Genomic DNA, 12,514 nt, shown 5'->3' with positions numbered 1-12,514 from the left:
AAGGCCTGCCTTGTTCGAATTATGAAGGTATGAGAATCTGAATATTTCAGCCTGTTGCTGAGGACTTTCCACGTGAAAAGAGAAATAGCCTTGGGGTATTGCTGTGGACGTTGCTGTCCTAATGTTACAGATTACACTGTAGCTCAGAATTCTCTTAGTCTTGGCTGTGAGCGGGACCAGCCTGAAGCAGAGGTGGAGAAGACCAGACTTCTCCCTACTGCAGCCCAGGCGTGTGTGGTGCTGCCGAGCTCCAGGCAATGCTCCAATCCGACCAGATGTAAAAACTATCCAGCTCACCAGGGAATTCCCTTACCTCCCCTCTGAGTCAGAGTGTAGGCTTTCCCCAGCGCTCTCTCTCTCTCTCTCTCTCTCTCTCTCTCTCTCTCTCTCTCTCTCTCTCTCTCTCTCTCTCTCTCTCTCTCTCTCTCTCTCTCTCTCTCTCTCTCTCTGTCTGTCTGTCTGTCTGTCTGTCTGTCTGTCTCCCTATTTTTCCTGCCTCTAGCACTCATTCCATCCATGGAAAGGAGGGCAAGCCAGAATGCACACTGCAATAGGTGCGCCAGGTATGTCCTCCGACACCTGCGCCAAAAAAGAGCGGTTTGGGCAAACTGAAACACTGACACAACCTCAGCACATAAAAACCAAGCACAACTATGCAAAAGAAGATGGAAAGTTTTTATAAGCACCCACATTGCGGCTATGTGAAGGGCACAACTCTCCACGGCAGAGAAAAAAATGATAAGCTCTATTAAAAATACATGTCAACAATAATTACCATTGAAAATAATGTTTACATTACAGCAGAAACAAAAATGTGGACTTAAGGTTCTTGAGTCTAGTATTATCTAGCTACAATTTGCTCTCCCTGCTATGTGTGGTCTGCGATGAAGTAAAAAACAGGAAAAGCTGTTATATTAATGAATACATTGGAGGAATAGAAAATGTTTATTTATACAAGTCACATGAATACATTTAAGTTTCTGTTGGGACCCTAGAAATTGACTCTTCACATGGTATTTATTCACTTAACGAGTCAACATGAGAACAGGATATGATCACTCCTCCGACGTCTCAGTACAAGAGGTCACAAGCAGGATTTCTAAGGAAGCCCTGTCGTCCCTTCTCCCTCTCCTCTTCCTCCCCTCTGTCTCTTTCCTCTAGCTACTCTCTCAGGGTCTCGTCTTTTCCGTTTCACCCATCCACAGGGAATCCCTCGCGGATGACTCACTGAAAACACTTCCTACTGAACAACGCAAACAGGCCCGCAGGCTAACAGCGATAGCGCGCACATGCGTACACAACAACAACAAACCACATGCACATTATGAATGCACACAGTTTGCATCAGTTATCCTGTGGGTGACAAAGTGGAGCAGTGGGGATGGACGTGGCGTTTGAAAAGTAGAGGTAATTATTTTTTCTAGGCGCATTAAGGTCTCCCGCAGTGGCAGCAGCTATGAGCTCTGCTCATTTGATCTCGGGGGGGGACAGACAGACAATCAAAACAACATAGAGAGAAGGAAAGGAGGATTAAAGTCGCAGCAGAAGACCGATAAAGGGAAACTATGATTTAACTATGATTTGATTGAGTACAACAAGAATACATATATGCAGGTTTCCCATTTTTCTGCTTTCTCATTAAGAGAAAACACCAAATCTGTCCCTTCAAAGACCATTTGCACTGGTGCAACATGTCATTATTAAAGCACACACTACCGTATGTTCACACCAGAAATACTTACAGTGTATTAGGCAGATCTATGAAGTAGACAATTAACATACTTTTTAAACATTTCACTCAAAATTGAAATCCTTTTTAGATGTAGCCAAGATTACTATTCACATTTTCATTCTTTTATATCTAGAATCTGTCATCACCTGCTTTCACCCTGATAGCTTTTTCGTGCATTTTATAATAACAATCTCACTTTAAAGACATGCCAGTGGCCCGGGTCGGACCCGTGTTACCACTTTAGATTAAACAAGTTTAAACTGAAGTGGTAACACGGAGCACCAGTGGGACTATTGGATGTTTTTGGTGTCTCTGTTCTCTCAAATGTTGATATTTTCCAGTATTTAAAAAGTTTAGGAATGAATTGACATCTGCTCTTGTTGTTTTCAGAGCAGGCAATTCAGAAAACAGGCATCTGGGTGAGTTTGTCCTAAAAACAGCGACATCATTGAGTGTGTGAAAGCAAATGGAAACAGTTAAAGAAATACATGTATTTATGATTTATGGCTGTCTCATTTGGGCTAACAGGCTTTTGTTCTCTGTGTGATCTCCATTCTGACTCAACTTGGATGATTGTAACAGTGTGTAATTATTCACACAAGTTGAACTGGGACACTCAAAAGCCGTCTCCTGCTCCTTAGGATTTGCGGAATTTTCTGGAAGGTGTTTATTGGAGTCAATTTTGGAAAATGAGCAGCCGTCCTGACCTTCGATGGCAGCAACAGTAATGGCTGTCACCACTGTGGTGAAAGCAGTGATTGGTGTTGTGCTGTATAAAAAGCATGGCTGTGCATGCGCATGTGTCCCATTCTGTGTATAAGCATGTGTCTGCAAATAGTAATTATTGCGGTGCAATGCTCTGTATTTCATTGGTGCATTTAATCATGAACTTTTCCAGAGGAAAATAAAACCAACGTTATAGAATAAATCTGTAATATAATTATAATTTTATTGGTTTCTTTTTTTTTTTCCTCATTCCAGTTTGGTCCTTCTAAATCAACAATCAGGGACATTTAAAGTCTGAGAACCTTCATGAAACAGCGGAGTTCTCTGATTAAAATGCCAAAAGATGATCATTTTCTGTATATGTGGGACATAAGTACTTTAACATACTCATACTCGTTCATAGATAGTTGCCATTAGTGAGTGACGTGTGTGTTCCTGTGTGTGTGTGTGCATGCATGTGGAGTGTGTTGGTCTGTCTGTAATGGGTTTTTTTGACTTAGGAGGCCCTGGAAGTGGTGGGTCATTAAAGTTTACATAAAAGCAGACTAAGTAGTAGACGGACAACCTCTCTTTCGATCTCTCTCTCTCTCCTTCTCGACACCACAGAGACGGAAAACAAACCACTGAAATGTCGATGGCAGGCACGAGTGTGGGGATCCCGCTAGCGCAGAGCCTCACGCCGGCTAATGTCTTTAACGGGTATCGGGGATAGAGGTAAGAAGAATGGCGGATGAGGGAGTGAAAGGAAAGAATAAGAGGAAACAGAGAAGCAGAGAGGAAGGGAGAGAGAGGAGGTTGAAAAAAGGGTAACACAGCCTTGAAAGGGTCATGAGTCTCAAATAGCAGGGAGTGGAGAGGTAAAGGTGTTGTGTATGTATGTATGTATGTATGTATGGTCTTTCCTCTCCAGGGGATCCCCCTTCATGACTAAGTAAAGCCAGGAGGAGGGAGACCCCATATTACCAAGTTCATCCACCTCCCCTCCCCTCACCCCATCTCTACCTATCCCTTAACCCCTGAGGTGCTTAAGAATACTCTCACACGGGGGAGGCAAAGTTTTCTTTTTTTAAGTCACTTAAAAAAAACTTCTATAAATTTTGGTGGAAATTTAGGCTCGATGGCGTTTTAAGCCCCCAACGTTGACTTCAAGGCAGCGCTGCAACCGTCGTAAATAAAACCAAACACCGAAATGTCAACCCGGTCTCACGCCAGTTCGTGAAATGGTCACGTTATTTTTATTTATTGATTCGTGTACAGGTCACGATTTTCTCGTTTATTTCGTGTACAGGTCACGATTTTCGAACATGACCATTTAACGAACTGCCATGACACTGGGCTGCTCTGGGGGACGCAACAATGGGGAAATGAAACGCCACAATGGGGAAATTAAACGGCACATGCCGGCGACAACAATGGGACGGACCGCCACACGCGGGACGCGATCCCCGGGCGCAGGGACACGATCTCACGGTCTCTGTTGCGGTCTCTGTGGCACGCAACAATGGGAAAATGAAACGCCACACGCCGGCCACAACAACAGGACTGTTGAGGTTAGGAAAAGAAGAACGGGGAAGGGAACCGTCACGCACAGGAGATGCCGACAACAACGGGACAGTTGTGGTTAGGAAGAGAATAACGTGGAAAGGAACTGCAACACGCCGGACACGATCCCACGGTCTCCGGGGTGAAAGTCCTGTGTTGTTTGACCAATCCACCACCCCAACCAACCTCCCTGCGCGGATTTTCGCCTTATCAATACTACTCGCTACCGTAATCGTTCTGTAATCACGAAATATACTTCCCATTGAAATACATTACTTTAAAATTCATGCTCACCACATGAAAATAACGACATTAACGTCAGTACACAAATCAATAGATTCAATAACGTGACCATATCACGAACTGCCATGAAACTGGGCTGGAAATGTAGCCATGATCGAAGCCTGGCATGTGTTGAGACTCAATTTTTTTTGAACTTTGTTGAAGCAGCGATGAAAGAGTTTAAGTATTTTCTACAGATACGCGCAATGGATTCTGTAGTTTCCCAACCAATTGTAGCCTTCTCACCTGAATAACCTGGTAAATATAGTTGGCATGTAAACAATTGAAATGTGATTTGGGAGAAGCAAGTCCCATTTTCTTATGTACTGTACATAGTACATAAAATGACAATTTTTCCATGAGAGGGCTCCATGGATGTGAAGTTTTTTTTTTTTTTTTTTGTAGTAAATGTATTCACAGCAGTCTGGATCTGGCAAAGAAGGTTATCTTCTAATATCCAGGGTTTGTTTTATTTGTTTTCTCTATTTCACCTCCCCCGATTAAAAACCTGTTAGTGACCTTGGTCTAGTAAAGGAAAAAAAGGTTTTGATGTTGTGAATGGCAAGGTAAGTTTTTTTGTGTGTAACTTGGGGTTTCTTAACCAAAACCACAAATTGGGAAATGTATGATTAATCAATTCGCGGATACTATTAGAGATGCCTCCCTTATCCTTCCTTACTTATTACTCATCGTTATCATGAGCAGCAGCATAGTGTTTCACCAGACTTCAGAGGTATCACTGTGCTTTGATTTAATGAGTGCAGTCAAGCAAATGATCATTCACTTGCAAACTTAATCAGTAGTGTTTTACCATTGCTCCCTCCCACACAGGGAGGAAACCAATGGCCGAAAAACCTGGACGAAATGAGGAAGACATTGCGTCTTAATCATGAGTCAGTGACAAGCAGCCGTGGTGAGCATCCGGTAAAATGGGTGGAAGAGGGAGCTACAGTAGTGAAAGTAAGCGAGAGGGTTAAATGGCAAAAGCAAAGGGAGTAAGGGAGGTAGAGAGAGCGAGGGAGAGAGAGAGGGAAAGTGAGAAAAAGAGACGTTGCACATGCCCTGGTTGTGATTCATTCCTTAACTTGTGGCGAGCACCAGTGAACAGGCAATGGAAACTTCAGCAAATGTAAATACGCTTTGGTTAAAAATATAGTGGCTTAATGCACACCACATGTGGCTCTCTGGCAGGGCCTGCTCTATTTTGACGGGAGAAGAGACTGAGGAAACGCGATGGAGGCAGAAAGATAGAGAGAGAGAGAGAGAGAGAGAGAGAGAGAGAGAGAGAGAGAGCGAGAGAGATATTTGAAAGAGATATTGGGGAAATTGAGAGGCAGTAAACATGGTCTGGTGACGGCAGCTTACCCTGGGCCTTCTCTACGAACACCACCTTGGAGTCAGGGAGGAAGTTGAGGCCATTCAGGAGCATCATTTTGCCTCCGGTGGCAGAGTAACTGTCCACACTCTGCTTCTCCACCAAGGGAAGCTCCTGAGCTGAGCGCTGGGCTGTTGGAGGGAACACACACACACACACACACACACACACACACACACACACACACACACACATTTCAAAACAGTGTGTTAGCCCGCATAAACTCACAACCCGAACTCCATCCATTCCAAGAAGCAGAGACCCGGCACAAAGCCAGTGATACAGCTTTTCTAGGTCATGGAAACAGGCTTATCAACTTTATTATGATGATTTCATGACCCCTAGCTAAGAGGTTTTCAGCCAACAGCTGCTCTTTAAATGATGCCAAAAAAGGCGCACTACTGATCAAAACAATACTTTCATGATCTGATCCTTAGTCATTATTTTCCATTGGGAAGCCTACCGCCAGCCACCTGTCTCTGCTTTCTATAACTGTGGCTAGCTAGTCACCTTTAGCCTCTGGGATTTGGTGACCAGATTAACAGCCAGAGTCACATGTATGTATTATCACATAACTGTGCATTTCATATATTATCCCATTGCATAATTTTAGAATAACAACTCACTAAAGCACATATGACTTCTAAAATCAAGTTAATGAACCTTCTCTGTAATGATGAACCAACTCGGATTAACATCCACTTTAGACCATAAACTGTAACGCCAGCTCCGTCTCACCATCTAACTTTAATTGGCTTCCATGGGTGCAAATAACATCACACCTATATAAACAAATGAATGACAAAGAAACAGAGCTTTCTTTCAATGCGCTCCTTCACCCGTGCCAAAACTAGGGCTGGCAAATGACCTTTGTGGAACCTGCGCTAATGGGGTAGTCTTACCACAATAACGTGTGCATTCAGTCGTAAACTGCGAATTGAGATAGATAACACGTGTGTCTGGCATCATGTACAATGCATCTATTGCCTTGGCAAATTGCTTTGATCATATAAAGCTTATTGGCTGCAGAGGCACTGAATTTTCTCCAGCAAGTAATAAAATAGTAGCTCAGTTTATTGGATTACAACAATAGATGCCACCTTTTGCTTAAGTGGAAAGCCAATAGAAAAGGCATGCCAGTTTGTGAGTGTGTGACTTACAACATTCAATGGGGTTCGAAGAAGCCTGTAGGGACACTGTCCTGCCGTTGGGCTGGTTGATGTGCACGCGAAACACCAATCTCACGCGTGTGTTCTTGCGTCCGATGTCTGTTTCTCCTTTGCGAAGCTCAATGTCCGAATTACGCAGCTTCAGGATCCCTGCACAATCAATTCTGGGACAGAGGCAGGAAAGGGTCAAATTTAACACCATATTTCAAATACGACATATATTTAAGATAATGGAAAAGTGTTTTGTTTTGTTTCACAGCGTAGCTGTATGCTATTACAAAGCAACTGTCTCTAAAAGCATCAATAGCTGCTTTCTCTGCTACACAACGTATACTCACACAGGATATTCCCTACAGAATCTTTTCTACAGAAGGTACTGTTATGGACAAAGGCTAAAATGGGAGCAGATTTGATTCATCGACTCTGGCTGTTTAAACAGAGACACTGAGCAGAGTAGCTGCACATTATACGACCAGCAGCAAAGTCCCTGCTGGTGTTACAGATCAGGCACTGGAAGTCCACTGGAGCGCGACCGTGTCATTATTAATCCAGCATGTCATCAAAGACAGAGAGTTGGACATTAATGACTTCACATCACAGTTTTAAAGGGTTCAATGGCCCAAGAATTAGCAGTTCTCTGGAGGGATCCTCTGGACGGAGCACACCATGGCTTACCACCATCAAACAAGGTCCCATCAGCTGCAGTCACTATACACAAAGTCACTTTATTGCTATCTGAGTGCACCAAGCCTCTCCAGCGCCTTCACGCCATTGAAGCCTTACACTTCATATGTTTAGGGGTAAAACCTATTTTAATCATTGCCACGTGTAGCATTAGACTCTTTTCTAAGCTGTCTGTCTTTATGTCATTTCACAATTTGGGAGGTAAAGGGGTGAATTTTCTTTCCCTTTTCTTAGTGGAAAAAAGGCATTCATTTTCAGACATGGCCTTTTATGAATTTAAATAAAACTAGTGTGGCTGGTAAAAAAGTGAGGGAATGGGATATGGTTTGGCATTTAGATTATTTTACATGGTAGCTTTTTTGGCACATTTCCTGGAACAGGGTAAATGTCAGGTTTTATACCAATTCATTTCTCCCCTTGACTTTGGTTTGGACAATCTGAATAAATAAGAACACATAACAGGCAATGCTATACCCTCTTCTTATCAGCCTTGTATGATATACGTGTTGTGTGGTGGATATAGTTTTAAAACAAGCCCAAGTTGAATCTCCAGCAAGGAAATGTTTAGAGAGTAGTCTTCTCTGCCAGCAAGAAGACATGGTCAATATGTGAGCTACAAAACAACTGTTTCATAGTAACTGTAGTGATAACAGTCAACAACTTATTCTAAGCACCACCTTACTGATGTGTTACAAGTTCTTCAAAATTAATCAGTATGATATGAATTTGCAGAAGGGAATATACTTTAAATGAAGCTACTCTATGTGAATGAGATGAATTTTCCTAGAAGAGGAAATAAAGACAGATTGAAACTTTCTGAAAGTTTGATTGCAGTTCTCAGCTGTCTGCATCCCACACAGCGATCAAATGATTGTTGGCACGGCAGCAGAGGGATGGATGCTGCGCTATCAAGACGACTGTTAAACAGCTCAGTGGAAAGAGACAGTTGAAGGCTTTTCTTTGACCTTTCAGATAGTTGAGTGGAGAAAGAGAGAATGTTTACTCCTCATCATTTAGCTTGTGCTTACGACAAAGAGGAACAGAAACTTCCTCTTGAATATTTTTTTTCAATATTGTATTCATCCTCGGGGGCACATTAAGTCAAATGGGTGAGGGGCGCCCCTAAATATGGGATGTTGTGGTATTGTTGGAAATTATATTGCAAGGCAGTGAATGTTAAAATCATCCATGCTCAACCAAAGAAGGCCACTGTCCAGTCAGGAAACTCTCATGTCCTATAAAAATATCTTCAGAATCTCCTGCATTTAAACAAACATTCAAATAAAACAGAGATGTATTAAATCATTACTGATTCTTTCTTACATAAACATGTAGGCCTACGGTTTTTAAAATTTCAAACGGAGAAGGATAAACTTGAGGTGCAGAAAGAGGTCTTAAAAACGGTCTTATGTAACCTATGTTTAGATACAGCAGTTTTATCCATAACCCAGAGTTCTGGGCCCCAGTCCAAAACAATTCACTGCAGCCTAGGAGCCCCAGGACAGGAGCTTACTGCCTGGACACACTGCAGAGCACAGCCCCTTGGATTACTGCAAGTCCGGGGGAAGGATGAGAGAGGACTAGCAAATTGCTCATGTTTTTTAAAGGTAAACCATGGTTAGCCTATATTTAGGAGAGTATTTTATGCAATTCTAACCACACATTCACTTTCACGAATTAAAAAATTGCCGGTAATTTCTGATTGAGTTCATAGACCACCGGAACTCAAAAAGAGCAGACAGCCACCCCAGCTAGCTAACATCCAGGTAGCAAATTTGAGCAGGTAATGGCAAATTGTGTGTGAACACAACCTTCAAGTGCTTCAGAGTTGGCTAACAATGCTGCTGTTTGTTAGCTGAAGTATAGCTATGTGAATGAAGCAAAAGAGCTAATTCCTGTAACACAGCTTGTTCATTTATAAGAAAAGACTTTTTCACAGAAGACAGTTTGACATGTCACAGTAGGAAAAACGCGATGATAATTAATTGAACGGCACCATTACTGTTATTAGTAACACCTGTGTTTTTCCTACTATAACGAGTCAAAATGTCTGCTATGGAAAAGGCTTATATTTATTATATATTATATTAATTATTTAGAGTTGTCAATTTCTATTCCTCTAGGCTATATATATTTTAATGGTCATTAATCAACATTGTTTTGCTATTGCTATTCTATTGCAGTTCAGTTTTCCATTGCACATTGCAGGCTACAGGGCTATGAGTAATTGTGAGCATCCCACAATCTGGATCATGATTTTGGGGTGCAATGTTCCTTTTACCAGACATGTTCAGTCCACTAGTGGTTTTCTAATACATTCAAGTTGCTAGTAAATTTTGGCCAAGCCATACATGACAACCATGGAACTCTTAGCATTTCATGACTGTTCATTTTTAAGATATTATTTGTGCAAAACTTTCTCCAAATAGACTTCCATGCGGGCTCCTGGTCTGACATTTATTTTACAACTGCAAGCCTATAGCCTTTGGAGTCCCTGCGCACATTGGTCCGAAATGAGTCACCCATGAACTCTGTCGACTCATGCATCTCTTGGTGTGAAAGCACAGATCTCAGTTTTGGAGGTCTATTTAGAAGTGTGTGCTGTATATTACCTATCATCAGGCATTCTGTTTGTAGAGCTAACGCAAAGAGGAAGGTGCTGAGAGAGAGAGAGAGAAGAGTGTGTGTTTTTGTGGGTTTATTTTAAAGTAGGGGTTACCAGTGACAAATGTGAAAAGAAAAAGATTGATAGGCGACTTGTGGAGGTCTAAGAGCACTCACATGGCCCTCATGTTGTTTTCAGGCAGCAGAGGGATCTCCAGAACTTTGGTGTTGGATTGCATGACTTCATGGCTGGCGGTGGAGACGGTTTTGCCAGTGATGCGGTGAACCTGGTAGAAGGCATGTGGTCGCAGGAGGCGGTCGTCTGCGGTCCCTATGAACAGCTGCAGGGTGAGCGGCTCGCTTTCCATGTAGCCATAAAGCTGGAGGGAGAACAAAGGGACCCAGGTGAGAGGCAACATCAGGTTTTAAGACCACCATCTCAGGCAACCCCTCATTTAGGAAATAGAAATTAAATGCACATCGGCTAATGACAGTTAAAGGGGCCTTTAATGATAGCTTTGACATGGTAGAGGGGCTGCGGAAATATGCCCCTTTGATTTGTTTGTTTTTTGGTTGGGTTGGAGACCATTTTCAGTGGTCCTTGCTGTTCCTTCATTGAGCTAATTCTACATTACTTTAGGGGAGGGTGAAAAAAAAGGTTTTTGGATGTCTCTGAGTCTGTCTGGGGTAGGGATCTCCTCAGTACAGACATGGAGGCTAATGGAGAGGCCAGCTTCCCATCACTTCACTGTTCATTACAATCTCACTGCTGCTGTTAAAAAAGTGCCAACAGAGAGGCAAGCAGTCAAAAGTGACTCAGTTGAAAGTGGCCTTACAGACACAGAATAAGAAACTAGGGCAATCATCTCAGGTCAGCCTCAAGATGAGATGATCACAGTCTATAAAGTTTAAACATTATGAAACTAATGATTGGGCTAATAGCAATTCCCCTGTATAATATGAGTTGCATCTAAAGGGTGGAAAGAAAATTCAGACATTGACAAACCATACTTTAAAATCATTTGTGTAAATAAAAATGGAGTTAGAATCATGGCATGCACTTGTGTTCAACAAACCACCAGTGGACACAATGTCCAAATGTCTTTCTATGACAAATATCAACATACATTTAAAGCGAAATAAATGTTCCTATATAGGCGCAGTGCTTGCAAATTCAGCAAACTTTACACCTAAATATATTAACACCAAAACACTTTGCAGAGCTTGGCATGCAGACGGGATCCAGACCCTTTACCTTCGGGCAGTTATGAACATGCATTATGATTTCCATTAAAGCTCACAGACTGTGTCCCACTGTGATGAAAGAGACTCCTGTATCACAACCACCACTTCAAACAACTACCACTTCCTCTTGAAGGCCTCCATTAGCTGCTACTGCTCAAGTAATAAAAAGATCAAATCTTTAAAAAAAAAGAGAAGAAAAGCTCCATAGCTATGCATAGCTATGGAGCAAGTACTATTGACTTTTGGGGTCAACGGCACTTCAAATATAAAGTGTAACTGCCAATTTACATCCCTGGATCATTTTCTGACAATGTCTAAAAAAAACATTATTTAATGATTTAACCAAGTGTGTAATGACTCAAAAATATGAACAAAGAGGCAGGGTTGCAAATTCCAAAGTGTGGTGAAGGACAACTGATACTTTGTGAGTGATTTCTGACCAGAATAATTTGCCAACCAAATGTGGCTTTCTGGTGGAACTGAGACCTCCCAGGATATGCTTGCTCTATGCAGTGCAAAGTGGTCATTTGGGCAGATGTTGGTGTGGACTCAGAAATCTCTCCAAATGTCAGACCACTGCAGGATCCATCTGGTTCAAACCGAGAGGACACCTCTCATCGTGTAGACCTCCGTGGATCCACCCAGGTGGCTACTTGACCGCATGTGACATTTACTGTGCAGGATCACTTACTGTACACAAGGGCTCCCCAAGCCACGGTCATCTAAAAAAAATCCCACAAATTGGTCAATTACCCCAGCACCCACGAGCGCATCGCTTCGGGCCAATTTTCTTTGAGCTCCATTCGAGTGAAAACAGTGGTATCGTCAGATGGAATAAAAGAACCCTGTTGTTTATCTAAGACACTGAGTCATATAACGAAATGCAGACCACATGTAACCTATGACATAATCTGATTAATGGGTTTATAATCACCTTTGTGAGGGCAGTCAGGGATGGGGGTGTGAGGAAGAGGTAGATAGGACGACTGGAGAGCGAAAGTACATCATTAGTAGTCTGTGGAAATTAGTGCTGCAGTGTCATGGACACCTAATGTCTTTGGTTCGAGAACAAATTTGTTTGGATACTGTATTAAACATTGTCTGGCCTCATAATAAACTTGAAGATTAAATGCCTTTGGTCTGTACTTGATGACA

The 12,514-nt window shown here is 42.3% G+C and overlaps 1 protein-coding gene across 2 annotated transcripts in view; it reads right to left on the bottom strand.

The window, feature by feature from the left end:
• The window catches only part of LOC116035329 (nuclear factor of activated T-cells, cytoplasmic 1-like), a 66,486-nt gene that overhangs the window by 39,692 nt on the left and 14,280 nt on the right, over positions 1-12,514 (bottom strand). For both annotated transcript variants that reach the window (XM_031278357.2, XM_031278358.2), the window contains exons 4-6: positions 10,292-10,494; positions 6,818-6,990; positions 5,648-5,788 (exon numbers count right to left, since the gene is read on the bottom strand). In XM_031278357.2, the coding sequence (XP_031134217.1) occupies positions 5,648-5,788; positions 6,818-6,990; positions 10,292-10,494 (517 nt within the window). The remainder of the gene's footprint in view (positions 1-5,647; positions 5,789-6,817; positions 6,991-10,291; positions 10,495-12,514) is intronic.

This window comes from Sander lucioperca, chromosome 10, assembly GCF_008315115.2.
Source record: "Sander lucioperca isolate FBNREF2018 chromosome 10, SLUC_FBN_1.2, whole genome shotgun sequence".
Classification (NCBI taxonomy): Eukaryota; Metazoa; Chordata; class Actinopteri; order Perciformes; family Percidae; genus Sander; species Sander lucioperca.
The sequence above is the reverse complement of the archived record's forward strand: the minus strand, read 5'-3'. Positions and strand labels throughout refer to the sequence as shown.